At 45.8% G+C, this 19,803-nt stretch overlaps 1 protein-coding gene across 1 annotated transcript in view; it reads left to right on the forward strand.

The window, feature by feature from the left end:
- The window catches only part of INPP5D (inositol polyphosphate-5-phosphatase D), a 137,398-nt gene that overhangs the window by 62,639 nt on the left and 54,956 nt on the right, over window positions 1-19,803 (forward strand). Inside the window, exons 5-9 of the mRNA XM_019957928.2 lie at window positions 1,894-2,034; window positions 11,118-11,205; window positions 17,132-17,212; window positions 17,366-17,437; window positions 18,835-18,958. Of these exons, the coding sequence (XP_019813487.2) occupies window positions 1,894-2,034; window positions 11,118-11,205; window positions 17,132-17,212; window positions 17,366-17,437; window positions 18,835-18,958 (506 nt within the window). The remainder of the gene's footprint in view (window positions 1-1,893; window positions 2,035-11,117; window positions 11,206-17,131; window positions 17,213-17,365; window positions 17,438-18,834; window positions 18,959-19,803) is intronic.

The following is a 19,803-nucleotide window of genomic DNA, read 5'->3' on the forward strand; positions in this document are numbered from 1 at the left end:
TTGTGCAAGCTAATTTGATCTAATCAGTTAGATCATAGTTAATACAAGGTTTGGTTTGTGGTTTAGTCACTAAGTCGTGTCTGACTCTTGTGACCCCATGGACTGTAGCTTGCCAGGCTCCTCTGTCCATGGGATTCTCCAGGCAAGAATACTGGAGTGGGTTGCCATTTCCTTCTCCAGGGGATCTTCCTGACCCAGGAATCTAACTCAGGTCTCCTGCACTGCAGGCAGATTCTTTACCAACTGGGCTATGAGGGAAGCCCGACTACTGAGTAAAATCAACTTTCTCTGATAAACAGAGTCTACATCTTTATGTCAACACTTTTTGACAAGAGTTTTAACAGACATAACTTCCTAAAGCAAATTCTGATGATCTCAAAGTTACAAGTCAACAGGCATGAAAACTGTTAAAGTCTTAATGCTATAGGAGAGATTTGTCCTTTTTAGTAAACCAGACTGAGGCAGAAACTGGATCAAGACTCAGAATGAGTATAGGTTAAACTTAAATATTATGAAGACTGGTATGTGAATAGTTACTAACTTAAATAAGTCAAAATGGCTAATCCACATCTTTTCAATCTTAAGAGCAGCAACCTTTCATTCTTTTCAGGATCCTACAGAAAAAAAAAACCCTATAACCTCTAGTCTCACTTTGATTGCATGTCAAGGCTGGAGCACAGCTATTTAAGGCTTGTATGAATTTTTTCACACATGTAAATCGACGTCCTTAAGCCCCTCCCCCACCCCATTCCATTTCCTTGGTTGTGGAATAGGAATAATAGTAATATCTGCCTCATAACATTGATTTGAGGATTAAAGGAGAAAATGAGGGCCTTCCCTGGTGCTCCAGTGGCTAAGACTATGTGCTACCAATGCAGAGGGCCCGGGTTCGATCCCTGGTCAGGGAACTAGATCCCACATACTGCACCTAAGAACCCACATGCCAAAAGTAAAGATCCCGAGTGCTGCAACTAAGACCTGGCATAGTCAGATAAATATATAAATTTTTTTTAAAAAAGGAAAATGAACATAACATGGTAAACAAAGTGACTAGTATGGTATGTTCAGGGCATACTTGCTGTGATTACAATGTTCATTATTATAGGAACAAAAATTCAATTTTTAAAAATTATCCAGAAAAAAAAAACCAGTACTGGGAGATGGAATGTAGAGGTGTGATCAGCCTCGGGGGTGGCCCTGGTGCGATGAGGCCTGGGCTCTGCCTCTGCTGGGCTGTCCTGTGCAAGGATGGGTCCTGACTCAGGCTCATGTGCTTCATCCAGAAGCTGAAAGGGACTGGGAGCAGGGGTTGGAGCTGTGAAGGCCCAGCACCTAGGCTGTCACACTACCATACCCCCAGCCCCATCACTCATCACAGAGATTCCCCTCAGAGCCTCAGATGACCGGGAACCTCCTTGACACAGAGCTCCAAGTGGCCTTTGGCCATGAACTTGGGAGTTGGTCTATGAGCTGGAGCTATTTGCCTTCTCTAGACTAGAGCATCCCTCAGCCCTTAGATTCTGTCTTTAGGAATAGATGAAGCAGGAAAGCAAGTCCTCTGTACATTTTCAGAGCTCTTCTGTCTCCTTGTCAAAGGATAAAGATTCCTATCCCCAGCCAGTAGAGTATGGCTCCCTTCCACGTACCAGAAAAGCCTTTATGGGTGGGTTAAGAGGGAGCCTGCGTATGGGCCCTTTATGCTTGTCTGACCTGTTCTCCATCCCTTCACTGAGACCCAGGGAGCCTGTCCAGGTGCAGGAAACGGTTCTCCTGTTGGCGTGTCTCAGCTGCAGGCTCTGAGAATACACAGTTCTTCTTCTACCTGTTACTGTTGGTGTCTATGGCTAAAGGAACAGAAAAAACATGTTGTCATTTCTACTTTTTTCCCCTCAGGATTCCAGAAGAGCATCTGAAAGCCATCCAAGATTATTTAAGCACTCAGCTCTCCCTGGACTCTGATTTTGTCAAGTCGGGCTCCAGCAGTCTCCCTCACTTGAAGAAACTGACCGCGCTCCTCTGCAAAGAGCTCTATGGGTAATGGCTGCCCAGTGGGGGTGGGAGGGGGGCGGACAGTGGACCAGGAACCAGCTCATTAGGGTGATCCCCGAACTTGGCTCAGCTGTCACTTGGGATAATTGAGCAGTCGGTGGGACTTAGAAATCTGTGGTTGCTGGAGGTTTTGTTTTCATGGTATTTGAACTTGGTGGTGGCTGCGTTTAAAAAAAAAGAAAGTTAATTTGAGGCCAGTTGCCATGGGAAGGGTGGGCGGAAGTACACTGCCAGACCTTCCACACTTGCTCAGGATGCGGGGGTTAAGGCTTTTGCTGCTTCTTGTCCTTCTTGCTGCAGCCAGCACATTTGATAAGCGCATAAGGTCACCAAGGGGAGATAAATTAAAGTCAGCCCTTTAGTGTGTGGGTGGCGATGGCCCAAGATTGCAGTGGTGGCAGGTTTTTAAAGTGAGCCGATTGGCCAAAATGCCAGTGTTCTGCAAGTGAATTCACTGAAGGATGGATTGGTAAAAATTCCAATTCCTTTCCGTGTTTTAATTTCATTACCATTAAAATTAACAGGGAAGGACAGGGAAGCCTGGCATGCTGCCATCCATGGGGGTCAAAGAGTCAGACACAAATTAGCAACTGAAAAAACAAAAATTTCTTAATTATTGGGAACAAAATTAAGGCTGATATGCTATCTGAAGAACTGACCAAAAAATTACTTTAAATACTTGAAAAAATGGACAATAACATTTTAAAGCATCTGAAAGAAATTACAAAGACCCAAAACAATCCCATGGCAAATGAAAGGTCAGCATTTTGGTTGGAAAAATAGCATTTCATGGGGGTGAGGTTTTATCAGCCTCTACTTTGTGTTTTATTACATAAACATCAGTTTCAAAATTCTTTTGTCAATTTCTCTGGTGCCCTATCTATCTTCACTTAGTTAATATGCAAAAAAGAATCTTTCATCATCAGTAATCAAATTGAACCTTCCTTTTAAAAGGCTCTTAAAAGCACAATCAGTACATTTGGTAAATTCAGCAAATAATTTCTTTGACAAATTGAGCACTCATCAAATTGCCCAGTCAGGTTTCAGTTCAATGAATTGGCTTTCAACTAATGCAGTTTCAGCCTTTGGACCCAGAGCCATCATTTTTGTAGATTTCCACGGAAAGCTATTTCTCCATATGATGCTGTTGTTATAAATTGTTTATTACTAGGAAACACACACACACACATGGCACTTCCTTTTTAAGAAGCACGATTTCATGATGGCTGGTAGCAAGCTTGTATTTCTGCTCCAGTGGAGATCCTGTCCTTTGCTGCTTCCTTGTCCAGGAGGAGCTGTACCTTTCAGTGTCTCCATAAGCTTCATGTAGCCATTCAGCACCTTTGCCCAACACTGCTGTGCTCCCTGGGCTTTCCTAGAATCTAGGTCACCTTACCTTTGTGGTGCCAGCAGCTTCCTGAACTCGGCTAGCTCTCTAGGTTTCCACTCCTTTATTTACTGGAGAGTTAACTTTGAGTTAGAAGCAGAGACACTGTGATGTTCTAAATCCTGTACCTCCATTTGTTTGTCTTCGCTTCATGAGCAAAGTGATAGTCAGGCTTGGAGATGCAATTAGGGATGGAATTTTAGAAAATCTGAGGAACCAGGTGGCACTATGGTGAGAATCCATCTGCCAATGCAGGAGACACAAGAGATGCGGGTTCAATCCCTGATTGGAGAATATCCCCTGGAGGAAGAAATAGCAACCCATTCCAGTATTCTTGCCTGGGAAATCCCATGGACAGAGGAGTCTGGAGGGCTTCCGTCCACGCGGTCGCAAAGAGTCAGACACGACTGAGCGACTAAACAACAACCCATGTGCTATCTGGCAACACTGGCAGGAACCACATCACCAGGCCTCCCAAGGCCAGGTGGAGATTTTCAGCATGGTGCTGTAATCTGAGTCAGGGCTTTGGAGACTGGATCTTAGTAGGCAGACCGAAAGCAGCAGACAGCTGGGAGCTGCTGTGATGTAAGGCTGGCCCACAAGAAAGGAAGTCAGAGGAGGCAGGGATTTGCTTTGCATTCTGCCGAGTCCTGGGTTTGGACAGTGCCTGGCATACAGGAACAGCTGATAGATATTAGTTAAATGACCTAATGGTTGGGAAAATGTGGGCGCTGAGAGCTGGTGTGCTCTGGGCGGGAGTGGATTGGTGGACCTGGCAGATGGATGTAGGGTCAGGGGAAGGCCAATCAAGGGTCATCCCTAGATTTTTGGTGCAAGAAGCTGAGTAGTGGGTGATGCGGTTACTCAGATGGGGAAAGTCAAGGAGGAAAGGGTTGAGGAGGATCATCTTTGTCTGAACTGCCATTGGCTTGAGGCGCTGTTAGACATCAATCAATCAAGGACTTAGTTCTAGAAGTTAGATCCCAGGAGACCTCAGGGGTAAGGGTATATACATCTGGGAGTCATCGGCATGCAGTGGGCACTTGAAGCTGGGAAACACCTGGGGTAGGTCCTCACAGCGGGGAGTGCACGCGGAGGGGAAGAGGGCAGGGGCAGATACTGAGGTGGGTGGAGGAGAAGGACCTGGAACCAGGGGTTGAGGATGGAGCCTCAGGTAGCAGGTCTGTCTGCTCAGACCACCCGGCCCAACACAGACACAGGGGTGAGGATGGGAAGGTCACAGAGAACTAAGGAGCGAGAAACAGTGCAAGAGCCTCCCCCACAAAAATGTCATTGCGATGCCATTGCCTGCAACTGAAAGAGCCTCCTCAACACAAAGGCCCTAGGGAGATTCGTAACCCTAAGTTAGATCATCTGGAACCAGACAGAAACTTCTGCAGAGAAAGAGAGCAAAAAGTTAAGTCTCCAGAGTCTGGAAATGCTTGATAACTCCTGAAATGGAGAAACAAGAAGAATCATAAGTAGGATTTTAAAATAACAGGTCAAAGTGTGGGAGAGGGTGTTTTATCAGTTAAGTAAGGATTTTAATAAAGAAACCAACCAACCAGACAAAAATACCTCATCATCATTATAACTGCTTCTTTGGAGGCCATAAAATAAATCCACAGTTCTCAAAGCAAATTTATAAAACAAATCACAAAACAGAGCAGTGTCAGGGAAGCATATACAGACACACACACACACACACACACACACACACACACACACATATATAACAAGGGAGGACTAGATAAGCCCCTGCAAAGAATGTGTGGTTAAAAAAACAATAGTCTTTGGAAAGAGGGCATAGGGATTCAACTTATAGCTGGTAGGGCAGGCTCTCTAAGAAGCAGGGAAAAAATGATGCTTATCTGATAACTAAATATATTAAAAAAAAAAAGTTTTCAGGCTTATAAAGGAGCTAAATCCAGGTATTGAGAAGCCTTATAATGATCCAGTCACAGAACAACCAAACAGGAGTACTGTAACCTCTTTTTACAATCTTCTAAGCCACTAGCAATGGCACCCCACTCCAGTACTCTTGCCTGGAAAATCCCATGGACGGAGGAGCCTGGTGGGCTGCAGTCCATGGGGTCGCGAAGAGTCGGACATGGCTGAGTGACTTCACTTTCACTTTTCACTTTCATGCACTGGAGGAGGAAATGGCAACCCACTCCAGTGTTCTTGCCTGGAGAATCCCAGGGACCGGGGAGCCTGGTGGGCTGCCGTCTATGGGATCGAACAGAGTCGGACACGACTGAAGCGACTTAGCAGCAGCAGCAGCAGCAAGCCACTAGCAAAGATGAATTCAGAAAGTAATCACGAATAGCACCATTACTTTTCAAAATTACGATACTTAATATTTTTCAAACTCTTTGATGACATGATAAAAATGCTGAAGCAGCATCTCCAAGAAGACTACTGATTTCTCCTTGGGATTAACTCAACATAGATATCCTTCAAAAGCCTAAGGAGTCTTCGCCGATTTAAAAAAATTGGTAAAAATGTACTAATCACATGCCTTCCCTTCAAAAAGTTTCCAAGAATTTTTTTTCCAGAAATGTTAGTGTGCTGGTGATCCTAAAAATAAGAACCCAGCAGCCTACTGAGCAGCTGGATATGAATACACCCAAAACAGAAGTGTCCATTCTGTGTTCCCAGAACACAGAATGATGATGAAAATAGAGATAACAAAACTAGCCACAACCATCTGGGTGCTTTTAGACCATCTCCTAAATCACAGTTGAATTAAGGAAGGCACTTCATGCAATGATAGCCTGCCTGGCAGAGGTTTGGGAACCCAGAGGAATCAAGCCTCTGTATATCAGAAAGTTCTGATATACAAAGTGTTTGCAGCCAAAACACTACTTGGAGGAAAAGCCAAAGATTTAAATGCTCTGTTACAGAAACGGGGTGGGGGTAGAATGATAAGTGAAACACACAAACTTAATCCAGGCTCTAGTCTCCTGAAGGCATCATGGGCCACATCCTGATTGCATAGATACTGCCACAGTCAAGCAAAGTACTGGAAACAGTAATCTGTTCAATATTTGTGAGTAAAGATTGAATGTGTGCCAACTATGAGCCAGGGCTTCCCAGGCGGCGCTAGTGGTAAAGAACTCACCTGCCAATGCAGGAGACATAGAGACTTGGATTCGATTCCTGGGTTGGTAAGATCCCCTGGAGGAGAGCATGGCAACCTACTCCAGTGTTCATGCTTGGAGAATCCCATGGACAGAGGAGCCTGGCGGGCTACGGTCGATAGGGTCGCAAAGAGTCAGATCCCACCGAATTGACACACGCTACCAAGAGCCAGATACTGTTCCAAGGGCTAGAGATACAGTAGTGAACCAAACAAGGTCTTTAAGAAATCTCTGTTAAGTGAATGAATAGTAACAACAAGTGGAAAGTAAAAGAACAAGGAGGAAATAATTTTAAAAAATAATAAATTAAGAAAAAAGTCAAGGACATTTTTAAAATTAGAAATGTAGGAGATTTAATAATTTGCATTAAAGATTTACAAGTCATAAAGAATACAATAACATAGCTGCAAATCTTCAAATTATAATTAAATGTAATAAATATTTAATGTGAAATATGAAACATAAAAATTACTGTGCATGCTCTACTTTGAACTTTAAACAAGGAATAATAACCATGATTTATAAATTATTCGGGAATGACAAAACTCACCTAATTCAATATTCAAGAAAAGTAGAATTCCAAACCAGAAACCTAATCAAGATAATAGCCTAAAATAATAAACTATATCCAGTTTCACTTATTAATGTAAGTATATAACATGTCAGTAATATTCTAGCAAATATAATTTAGTGGTATGAAAAATGTAGGCTTTATCTAAGAAATCATTCCAAAAGCGAATCAAAATAAAACATTGTAATTTAGCAGTAGGTTCAGTTCAGTTCAGTCGCTCAGTCGTGTCCAACTCTTTGCGACCCCATGAATCGCAGCACCCCAGGCCTCCCTGTCCATCACCAACTTCCGGAGTTCACCCAAACTCATGTGCATCGAGTCAGTGATGCCATCCAGCCATCTCATCCTCTGTCGTCCCCTTCTCCTCCTGCCCCCAATCCCTCCCAGCATCAGGGTCTTTTCCAATGAGTCAACTCTTCGCATGAGGTGGCCAAAGTATTGGAGTTTCAGCCTCAGCATCAGTCCTTCCAATGCAGTAGGTTAAAAATAAAGAAATCATTTGCATAGGTGTCCTAATAGACCTGATAAAAGTAATTTCTAATTTTTAAAAATCACTTTTTAAAAAGGAATAGAGGGATACTTCCTTAACAATGCAATATGTGTCAAATATAAAACCAATTACACTTGACAGGCAAACATTAAAAAGGTTCCATTAAACATTTTAACAAAAGAAAAAGAAACTGCATGAGAAATTTTTGCTAAAGCAAAAAGAAGCAAAAAATTGGAGAAGAAAAAATTAAGAAAACAACGAAGGATCAGAACACTCTTTCTGAGTCTGCAGATCTGGACTGAGAGAACGTTGGATGTTCTAGCTGGAAACTGAATGGGAATCTTGGGGAAACTGACCATCTCTCTGAGACCAAGGGGGCTTCCCTGGTAGCTCAGCTGGTAAAGAATCCGCCTGCAATGCAGGAGACCTGGGTTTGATCCCTGGGTTGGGAAGATCCCCTGGAGAAGGGAAAGGCTGCCCACTCCAGTATTCTGGCCTGGAGGATTCCATGGACTGTATAGTCCTTGGGGTCGCAAAGAATCAGACACGACTGAGTGACTTTCACTTTCAGAGACCAAGGTGGGCCCAATCTTTACTCCTCATCTTCCCTTGAGCTGGTGACCTGAAACTGAGTCTCAGAGACCCTGCTGATGGTAACTTCCTTGGACAAATCCTTTCTGTATTGTAATTTCAGTGCTCAAGTCTTTCAACTCAAGTCCTTCTGTGTCATTGGCCATTCTGACCCTAACCAACATCTCCAGACACATCTAAAGCCAGATTTCTCAAAATTTTACCCAATACAGAGAAATACAGAGAATATTTGGAAATACAGAGAATAACAGCATTATTCTCAGAAAATTCTAAAGATTCAGTTTGTGTATATGTACTTGTGTGTTTTTAAAATGCCATTTTTAAAAAGGAAAACAGTGAGGGAGATCTGTTTGATGTTAAAACACGTTCCGAATTAGTGCTTTAGAATTTTTTTTTGGCCTAGAATTCTTTAATGAAGTGATAGTTTAAAGGGAATACCATCATGTGAACTGAGCAGCTCTGGTGGAGGTGGGATAGAAACCAAGAACCCTGTCTGCCCAGCTCTTCCCCCTTTTTCCCTGGGCCAGTTACCTGCCCCCACCCCGTCCTTGGCTCCCAGAGGAGTCCCCAGGGTGACCGATCAAAGTCAGTAGACTGCAACACCATCCTTGCAACAGAGAGATGTGTCAGCGTGTGAACATGGCATTGTCTAGTACATGGGGAGCTCCAGAGTTTTTGTTGAATGAGTGGTACAGATTCTGGCAAGAAATTCTATCATATTTGAGATGAGCTTGTGCAAGGAACTAGTTCAAAAGAACTGTGGGAAAAAAAGAGCAAGTGCAGTTGAGTGACAATGAATAGCAATACGGAAAAAGGTGAACTTATTTCCACCACGTATTTTTTTAAAAATTTCATATGAAGTAAGGAATTAAAGAGATATGACAACAACCCTCCAAAACCTTGTTTATAACATAGCTTTTAAAAGAGTGAGAAACTGATTTAAATGAGCAACTAATTACTCACAAGTAAATACCAATGACAAATTTTTAACTAAGGTAAGCCAAAAAATTTCCAAAGAAAAGATGAAAAATAGAGCAATAAAAAGCTATAAAGCATTTTATAATAAAATCTAGCCTACCTAGGATGAAAACAACAGAATGGGGGGGGGAAAACCCACAACACATAGATTAAATAAAAATCAAGGCAATAAGTAGTTTATGCCAATGTATAAAAATAGCAACAAAATTCCAAAAATAGCAACAAAATTCCCACCAGAAGACCGACAATGGACATGAAATTTCTAGGGAGAGAAATACAGTAAAAACCAACCACACAGAAAAACACTTAGACATTAGAAGTTGAAGATATGCAAATCAATCCATCAGTATTGAAATGCACTGTTATGTCCACTGAAAGAGAGAGAGTAGAGAACTACAGAATTCAGATAGCACAGATGATGAGCAGGCTGGAATAGTGCCCAAAGCCACCATCACTCAAGGGCTTAGCAATATTGATCAAGAGCCATCATCTCTGGTTGCCTTGAAACTGTAATTGAAAATAAGTAAAGAAGAAAGAGCTAGGACATGGAAGCACCCTGGGTGTTCATCGACAGATGAAGGGATAAAGAAGTTTTGGTACATATACACAGTGGACTATTACTCAGCCACAAAAAGGAACCCCTTTGACTCAGGTCTAATAAGGTGGATAAACCCAGAGCCTATTGTACAGAGTGAAGTAAGTCAGAAAGAGAAAGACAAACATGAACACATGTGTATGGAATCTGGAAAGCTGGTACTGACGAACCTATCTGCGGGGCAGCAGTGGAGATGCAGACATGAGGAAGAGACTTGTGGGCACAGTGAGGGAAGGAGGCGGGGGGCGGAAGGAGAGAGCAGCAGGGAAACATACGTCACTGCATGTAAAATTAGATAGCCCGTGGAAATTCGCTGTGTGACACAGGGAGCTCAAATCCAGGGCTCTGTGACAACCTAGAGGGGTGGGATGGGGTGGGAGGTGGGAGGGAGGTTCAGGAGGGAGGGGACACACACATACTGATGCCTAGTCCATGTTGATATGTAGCAGAAACCAACACAATATTGTAAAGCAATTATCCTCCAATTAAAAAGAATTTTTTAAGTTGAAAAATAAAGCGATATGAACAAAGCTGTTCACAGCAGCCTTTACTTATAGTTACCAAAATCTCAAAATAACCCAAATATCTAGCAATTGATTTTGGCACATTTACTTGATAGAATATTTGGAAGCCACTAAGAATGTTAAATGTATAAAAAACATGAACAGTTTTTGATGAAATAACAGATGAAAAATAGAACTCAAAATTGTCTGCTCACCCCGTCCAAAGCAATGGGAAAATAGAAGATGAGATGGGAACAGAGAATCAATCAAGTCTTGGTATTGTCAGCGAGTCAGACAATGACAGACCTCCCTGGGGCGTCCACCTCAGCTGCTAGGAGGGGATTTGAACCAGAAAGCACAGACTGCCCCCACCAGAAGCCCCTGGGGCACAAAATTAAAATGCAGATTCCAGACCAAATCAGGTTGGGGCCCAGACATTTGTATTTTTAACACTCAGAGAGGGTGTGATTCTTATAAACACTCAAGTTGGGGACCATGGATTACTGAATTATTTCTAAGTCGTTTTGGGTTGCTCGATTCAGAGTTTCTACAGGCTTACGCAGCTGAGTGTGTCTAAACAGAGGTGAATCAGATTTCTGCATCACGGCTCCAGTGCGGGACTGGTGGGGGACAGGCAGGAGTGGGGGGGCTCTGGCAGGCCTGGATCTTTGCCTGGGCTTGCCCTTCTGCGAAGGATCTCTGCCTCTGCCAGAGTGGGTGTGGGCACCCCGCGTGTCCAGCTGGAGCCCGTGCGCGATGCTGGGCTGGTCCTCACTAACGCTTGCCCTTCACCCTGTCCCCCGCCCCCAGCGAAGTCATCCGGGCCCTCCCTACCCTGGAATCTCTGCAGAGGCTGTTTGACCAGCAGCTCTCCCCCGGCCTGCGTCCACGGCCTCAGGTAAAGACGTTGGGAGCTGATGAAACAGGTGTGGGAGGGGCCTGGGGGGGTAGTTGGGGGGAGGTGGGGAGAATAGGAAATCCATGTCCCAGGGACTTTGCTGGAACCCCACCTCTAGGGCGAAGGAACTTCAGGATCCTGCCCCTCAGTCAGGTTTATGCCTCCCGCCCCCGCTGAATTTTGATTTGAGGAACTGCCAGCAAAACTCCTTATTAGTGTTGAATAAAGGAGACAAGGCAGCTCCTTTTCTCATCAGAAACTGACAAAAACTGGAGGTGCCTAATGGTTTGGTCCCGCCTCTTACCCCAGGAAGAGCAGGTGAAGGTGGGCCCCCTGAGACACACAGACACACACACACACACACACACACACACACACACACACACTGGGAGCCAAGACCTGCCAAGTTGCCTGTGTCACAGAAAGTGTCCCCAGCAAAGCTAAAAACAGAATTAACATGTTTAAAAGGCAAACCCTACCACCCATGATTAAGTAAAAGCAACCAAAATTTTTAAATGGGGAGAGGATTTTAAAAGGCTGTTTTACTGAAGAGGGACTGGGAATTGCCAGGATACCCTTGAAGAGATGTTAGTAACACCTCATTAGTAGCCAAAAATGAGCTGCAAAGCTCTGCTTGCCTCTCCGATGGGCAAATTTGATTGGTGAAGTCAGGACTTGGCTCCAACACAGAGGTCAGGACTCATGGGTTCATCACTCACAGTTGTGAGTTCAGATGGGTTTTTGAAATGCAGTTTAGCCATTTGCATGAAAATGTTAAATGCTCAGCATCTTGCAAGCAAGCCAGTTACCTGTAGGCAGCTGCCTTAGGGTCTACACATTTGCACAGTTGGCAAAGGTGTTTATTGTAGCTTTGTCTCTAAAAGCAAGAAGTAGGATGCAGAATTCTGAACTAAGGTGGATGCATGGATGTAGAAAGATCTTCAAGGTATACTGTCGGGTGGAAAAAGCAAACTAGGGTGTAAGTCTACACATGGAAACTGTACCAGGCGTGTTTATCCCCAAAAAGCTCCTCTGGTCACCACAAGGAGGGAATGGAATGGAGTCGAAGCGACCTGGGTCACGTTTGCCCAGATGGTTTTTTGGAGTTTTTTTTTTTACTGAGAAAATGTTTTTGTATTCTGTTTGTACAACTTAAAAATTCATCAGGGGAAAAAAAAGGCAAGCAAAATGTACCTCAAGTGAAGGATGTGCTCGTTTCCGGGAAAGTAAAAGCGAATCTTGACAAAACAGGAGCCCTACCAGACACTAAAATTTAAATAGTTTGACTATAACAACACACACCCAAACCTTTGAAGTCAATTAGAAGAGGGAGAAGCTTCCAGATAATCTGAGAGCAGTCATGCCCCAGCGTGCTGCCCTGCGTGTCACGGCCACCGCGTTTGCATTCGGTGGCAGGTTGGAGTGGCGACAGGATGGGGGTGACGTCAGGATGTAGAGAAAGGGTTCTGGTTGCCACCCTCCTGTCTGAGACCCTGACTTGAAAAACCAGAGACTGTGTTGATGCCTTCAGAAATTTCACAAATGGAAAAGGGAGTTCGGAGGCCGCCCGGGGTATAGGAAAGAACCCTGAGCTGTACATCAGAAACATCCAAGTTCAATAGATGACTATGCCCCCACCTTCGCTTTCCTCATCTGTGAAATGGGCATAGTTCTATCTGCCACTGCAGGGTTATGTGAGGGAGTAAGTGAAACTGCCTGGGTGGCACATCTGGAGGTGGCAGCCTCTTACCAGCACAAGGCCCTTTCCCTTAGGTCGGCGAGACAGGATGGGGACCCCTGCATGGAGGGTATCTGAGAAACTGCTGGGAGGTGCAAAGTGCAGCATTAGCAGAATGTGAGGTTTGGGGAGAGCCCTGGGTCTGCCCTACGTGAGAATGGAGAGTTGCTAACCTTGGAGCCCACATCTTCTGAAGTTCAGCTGAAAAGCACAGTGAAATAATGGGTCAGCTTCTGTAAAGCCACAGGTGGCACTCAGATCAGTTTGCCCACATTGAGGCTGAGTTGTGAATTTTGACCTCAGCCTCAACGCTAGTGACATTTGGAGCTGGAGCATTTTCTGTCATGGGGGACTGTTCTGTACAGTGTAGCATGTTAACACTTCCTGGCCTCTGCCCACTAGATATCCTTAGCATCCCCCAGTTTTGACAACCCCAAAATGTTCCAGGCCTTATCAGATGTCCCCAGAGGTCAAGAGCTCCACCAGTTGAGACCCAGTGACCCAAATCTCAGGTCAACACCAACAGTGTGACTTTGGACAACTGACTCACCACTCTGACTCAGTGTCCCCATCTGAAAACCAAGGACTGGAAGAGTCAATAGATGAGAAGTGTAGATGAGCGCATATATCTTAAACATGCCAGGCAGAGCATGCCCACCATCTCACGGTCATGTGCATTCAGTTCAGTTCAGTCACTCAGTTGTGTCCAGCTCTTTGCGACCTCATGAACCGCAGCACACCAAGCTTCCCTGTCCATCACCAACTCCTGGAGCTTGCTCAAACTCATGTCCATCGAGTCAGTGATGCTATTCAACCATCTCATCCTCTGTCGTCCCCTTCTCCTCCTGCCTTCAATCTTTCCCAGCATCAGGGTCTTTTCCAATGAGTCGGCTCTTTGCATCAGGTGTCCAAAGTATTGGAGTTTCAGCTTCAATATCAGTCCCTCCAATGAATATTCAGGACTGATTTCCTTTAGGATGGGCTGGTTGGATCTCCTTGCAGATCAAGGGACTCTCAAGAGTTTCCTCCAACACCACAGTTCAAAAGCATCAATTCTTTGGCGCTCAGCTTTCTTTATAGTCCAACTCTCACATCCATACATGACTACTGGAAAAACCATAGCTTTGACTAGACAGACCTTTGTTGGCAAAGTAATGTCTCTGCTTGTTAATATGTTGTCTAGGATGGTCATAGCTTTTCTTCCAAGGAGCAAGCGTCTTTTAATTTCATGGCTGCAGTCACCATCTGCAGTGATTTTGGAGCCCCCCAAAATAGGGTCTATCACTGTTTCCATTGTTTCCCCATCTATTTGCCATGAAGTGATGGGACCGGATGTCATGATCTTAGTTTTCTGAATGTAGAGCCTTAAGCCAACTTTTTCACTGTCCTCTTTTACTTTCATCAAGAGGCTCTTTAGTTCTATTTCTGCCATAAGGGTGGTGTCATCTGCATATCTGAGATTATTGATATTTCTCCTGGCAATCTTGATTCCAGCTTGTGCTTCATCTAGCCCAGCACTTCACATGATGCACTCTGCATGTAAGTTAAATAAGCAGGGTGACAATATACACCCTTGATGTACTCCTTTCCCGATTTGGAACCAGTCAGTTGTTCCATGTCAAGTTCTAACTGTTGCTTCTTGACCTGCATACAGATTTCTCAGGAGGCAGGTCAGGTGGTCAGGTATTCCCATCTCTTGAAGAATTTTTCAGTTTGTTGTGATCCACACAGTCAAAGGCTTTGGCATAGTCAATAAAGCAGAAGTAGATGTTTTTCTGGAATGCTCTTGCTTTTTCAATGATCCAGTGGATGTTGGCAATTTGATCTCTGGTTCCCCTGCCTTTTCTAAATCCAGCTTGAACATCTGGAAGTTCACAGTTCACATACTGTTGTGCATTCTTCTACCTAACAAGGTTGTACAGGCAAAACTCCAGCTTTCTTTAATACCTTTTGTTCCAAGAACTGACTCCACTTTATTGGTAGCTTCATTTTCACTTTGTACATCTTTGCCCCAAAAGACACAGATTGCAAGAGATAATGGGAAAGATACCATCTTACCACCAGGTGACGACCAGGGTGAAGATCCAGAGTGTCTGGCGGAGGAGGAGGGGGCTTGAATCTGCTTATCTTCTTGATTCTTTTTGAGGAAAACAAGAGATCTCCCTAAAACAAGGGATCCTGTACTGTCCCACCTACTCTCCTGCTCCATCCTTACCTGTATCTCAGCTCCACTCCAGCAAGCCCTTCCCTTGATCAATAACCACTGTAGACTGATGGGGAGCTTTATCAAGGAGCAAGGGCCAAACCAAAAAGAATTACAGAAAGTTTTGACAAATATTGACTGCCGTGATGATGGTGGTGATGGTTGTGGTGGGGGGTGGCTATAGTGGCCGCGCTGCTGATGGTTAGAAATGATGGCGATCAGTGATGGCAGAAGGAATGCACTGAAGTTGCTGGTGGGGGACTTCCCCGGTAGTCAGTGGCTAAGACTCTGCAGTGCTATTCCCAATGTCAATCCCTGGTCAGGGAACTAGGTCCCACCTGCCGCAACTAAGCGTTCTCATGCTGCCACTAAAATATCCCGCGGGCTGCAACTAAAGATCCCATGTACCACAAATAATACCTGGTGCAGCCAAATAAATAAATAACAATAGTTTTTAAAGATACAGTGGTCAATGGAAAAAAGTGAAAGTGTTAGTTGCTCAGTCATGTCTGATTCTTTGTGACCCTAGGGACTATAACCCTCCAGGCTCCTCTGTCCATGGGATTCTCTGGGCAAGAATACTGGAGTGGGTAGCCATTCCCCTCTCCAGGGGAAATTGAGGTCAGAGTCTGTGTGACCTGGCTGACTTGTTGGGGGGTGGGTGGTGGTAACGGGGCAGCACCTAGTTGGTGATCACCCTCATTCTACCCTGCTTAGTGTTTGGAATAGTCCAGTCTGGTTTTCTCGTCCTTCTGGAGGGTGGGGATGGTGTCCTTTCAGCTCTATACCTCCAGCACCTTGGCACCCTGTCTGGCACAGAATCGAGGCTTTGTAAAGATTTCTTCTGTGAGTAAATGCTCGAGACTGTGGACTTGGTGCCAAGAAGACATGGTTTCACGTCCTGCTGTGCCTTTACTAGCTGTGTGACTTCGGACATGTAACGTCAGCTCTCTGAGCCTCACACACGCATTGAACAACTTCACTGAGCATCTTCTCTGGCCAAGCCCCCAGGTCGCAGCACTGGACACACTTCTCCTGGCCCCAGTCCTCACGGAGGTTACGTGCTAGCAGGAGAAACAGACCACAGACAGATAGACAATCAATATGATGGAGATCTAGCAGAGACGTCTGGCGCGGGTGGTCAGGGAAGACCTCTTTGTGACTCTGAGACCTGAATGGCAAGGAAGTGGCCTCCCCTGGTGACATTTATGTTTCTAGGATTCCTCAGGAAGTGTGGCTCCAGGCCATGGGCAGATCAGAAGGTTGGAGGGATGTGGCTGGGGCTCAGGAGGTGGTCACACCAAGTCCTGAAGTGTTCAGACCATTGTTTTATCCTGGTGGCGGGTGAGGGGGTTTGGAGCAGGGCCTGGCTGTGTTTTGGAAGTCCAGCAGAGGTGCCAGTAGATGCAGTACATGTAGGAGGGTGGAAATGCTGTGATCCAGGACAGACCTTGAGTTTTGTTTCTGTAACCGAGTAGAGGCGGTGAGAAGCCCTGGGAGAGCAGCAGATTTCGAGGGAACAGGAAAGGAAGGCGTGCTTTTAGGTCATGATAATTCTGAGATGACTGTACATATCATATCCCTGATTTCCTTACCTGCAAAGAGGGACGGTAATCCTGCTTGTGGGGTTGTTGGTGGGGAAATCAGGATGAAGCCTAAAACTGGAACCTAAAAATAATTTCAGGGTAATCCTGTTTTTGTTTCCTGGTTCAACTCATTTTGGTGAAAGGTACCAAACGATTGCTGCCTCTTTAACAAAAACACGCAGGCTCATCTGACAGTACCTGCTTCAGCAAGGATGTACAATCCAGCCATTTGGGAACACGTTTGGCATGACCTCGTAACCTCTGACCCCAGAAGTTCCTCCCCTAGCCTGTCCCTCAGCCCAGAGATGCTCTGGAAGTGTGTTTTTAGGCTCAGCTTGACACCTCTCACAGCTGGCCCTGAGCAGCCCGTCCTTACCTGCTCTTTTTCTCGCATCCCAGGTACCTGGTGAGGCCAGTCCCATCAACATGGTGGCCAAGCTCAGCCAACTGACAAGTCTCCTGTCCTCTATTGAAGATAAGGTGTGTGTTGGGGGGAGTCCTGCTGCTTCCCTGGGCTTCTCTGTGGTCCTCTCTTCCCTCGGAGAATGCCCAGGTGTCCCTGTGACCCTGTCCCAGCCCGAGCTGGCTTCTCATCACCTCCCAACCTGAAGCCTCATGTGTTTCCGCCCACAGGTCAAGGCCTTGCTGCACGAGGGTCCGGAGTCTCCCCACCGGCGATCACTCATCCCACCAGTCACCTTTGAGGTTCGTGTCCATGGACTTGTGCTCCACGGGGTTTGTCTGGCCTTCTGATCCCAGTGGAAGGAGGGCTCTGGGCTCAGCAGGAAGCCCGATGGCTGACTGAGATTGGAAGTCAGGAGAACTGACTCCCTGGAAAGATGAAGAAATGTTAGGATGGGTGTCTCGGTGACTCTGTGGAGCGTTCTTCATGGGGAGGATCCCATGGGAAGAGCTTCTCATTGACCCAAGACACCAAAACTTCATCCTTCTCCAAGTGGGGGCAGTGAGTGTCATCAAACAGGCGGCCCCCTGAATAGGCTGCAAAATAGTGCCTCGAGGTGGGGGTTAGCGGGAGAGAGGGGATTCCTATGATTTCTTTGGAAGTGACTGAGTTAGAATCTCCAGCCTCAAAAATTTGCTTTTCTTGTATTCCCCTGACACTGTGGAGCATCTTGGCCTGCACTGGTTCCACATTCAAAAACAGGATGGGATGCCCACCCCCATGTCCTTCTGAGCCCTGATGAAAATTTTGTATTAAGATGTATTGCTGGGACTTCCCTGGTGGTCCAGTGGTTAAGATTCTGTGCTTATACTACAGGGGTGAGGCTTCCACCTCTGGTTGGGGAGCTAAGATTCCACATGTGTGTGTACGCATGTCTGCTTAGTGCTGTCAGACTCTTTGGGACCCCATGGACTGGAAGCCCTCCAGGCTCCTCCATCCATGGGATTCTCCAGGCAAGAATACTGATGTGGGTTGCCATTCCCTTCTCCAGGGGATCTCCAGGGATCAAACCCAGGTCTCCTGCATTGCAGGCAGATTCTTTACTGTCTGAGCTACTAGGGAAGCCCAGATCCACATACCTCATGGCAAAAATAATAATAATAAAATAAAAACAAAATGTACAGAGCCAAGAGATACTGCTTATAGTTGAAAGGGAAAAAAGAAGATACATGTCCATATTCTGAGTGCCTAGACAATTGTCTTCTTCCTAATTGTCATCAGTAAATTTCATATATTGGTTGTAGCAGAGCCTGGGAGCTTCAATCTATTACTAAAATCCTCTGGAAGGAGGTGACTCATCAGATTTCTGAGTGTTGTCAGATTAATCAGCAAATAAAGCATCTTCTAGTAGCTCATCCGTCTCCTCCACCAAACCCTTTGGCAGAACAGCTGATGTGCACACAGCAGAGAAGCTGGGCTGCTTCCACATTTTAGCGATTCTCAGGAGCTGCCAGCAAAAACTCCCCCTGGGGCAAAGGAGGCTCAGAAATAGAAGCCAGAGATCCCACATGGGAGGGACACATGGCCAAGGGCTGCCCGGTCACATGGACAAGGGGCTCGTGGGTGGCGCTGAGAAAGCACCGAGAAGGGATGACCAGCACCTCTTCTTCCCCTTCCCTCCTCTTCCTTCTTTCCACAGGTGAAGGCAGAATCTCTGGGGATTCCTCAGAAACTGCAGCTCAAGGTCGATGTCGAGTCTGGGAAACTGATCATTAAGAAGTCCAAGGACAGTTCTGAGGACAAGTTCTACACCCACAAGAAAAGTAAGGCCCTTGCGTCCATAAAATCCTCCTTCTGCAGATATCCTTCCTGTGGCCGCTGGCTATGCGGAGCAGGCTGTCGGGAAAGCCAGTCTTACCAGGAGCCTTCCACCCTCTGCTGGGGTACCTCCCAGCCCCCGCCCTGCCTGTGGTGCCTCTCCAGTTCTCAGGCTCCCCTCCTGTGCCCCCTACACCTTGAGGCCTGGCCAAGATGCTCCACCTGCTTCCTCCCACTCTGGGGAAACGAGCTTACGCTTGGCCCTGGGTGGTGGTTCCATATACGTACGTGCTCTTCCTACTAGGAGGTGGGCTGATGTGCGTGGTCATGCTTGTGCTTGGTTCAGGCCTTGCTGATCAAATCAGGGTAGCACATCCCTAGGGTAGCACAGACACGATTCAGCCTGGCGTTAATGTCACGGGCTCTAAATTCAGACTGGACATTCCCAGCTCCGCCGCTTAGCACCTGTGTAACCTTGCACACGACCCTTAACCTTCCTGGGCCTCAGTTTCCTCATCTGTAAAATGGGGATGATAAGGTCCCCGTGAATTAATCCACATGGAAGGCTCCTTAGGAAAGCCTAGCACATAGGAGTCAACTCTGGGCAACTGAGGCTTTGCATTTCAAATAGTCTCATCAGTAAAATGGAAAATATTCCCACACCAAAGGCTAATGGAGAAGCTGCTATGGGCCAAGCACTGGGGATCCTGGGCAAGCAGAACAATCAAAGACTCTGCCCATGTGGAATTTACATCCCATTGCACTGAGTGGCCAGTAAGTATGTCAGTAGGATGATTTCAGCTATTACTGAGTGCTGGAAGCCACAGGTGATGGATGGAGAATAACTGGG

The sequence above is a fragment of the Bos indicus genome, chromosome 3 (genome assembly GCF_029378745.1).
Source record: "Bos indicus isolate NIAB-ARS_2022 breed Sahiwal x Tharparkar chromosome 3, NIAB-ARS_B.indTharparkar_mat_pri_1.0, whole genome shotgun sequence".
Lineage (NCBI taxonomy): Eukaryota > Metazoa > Chordata > Mammalia > Artiodactyla > Bovidae > Bos > Bos indicus.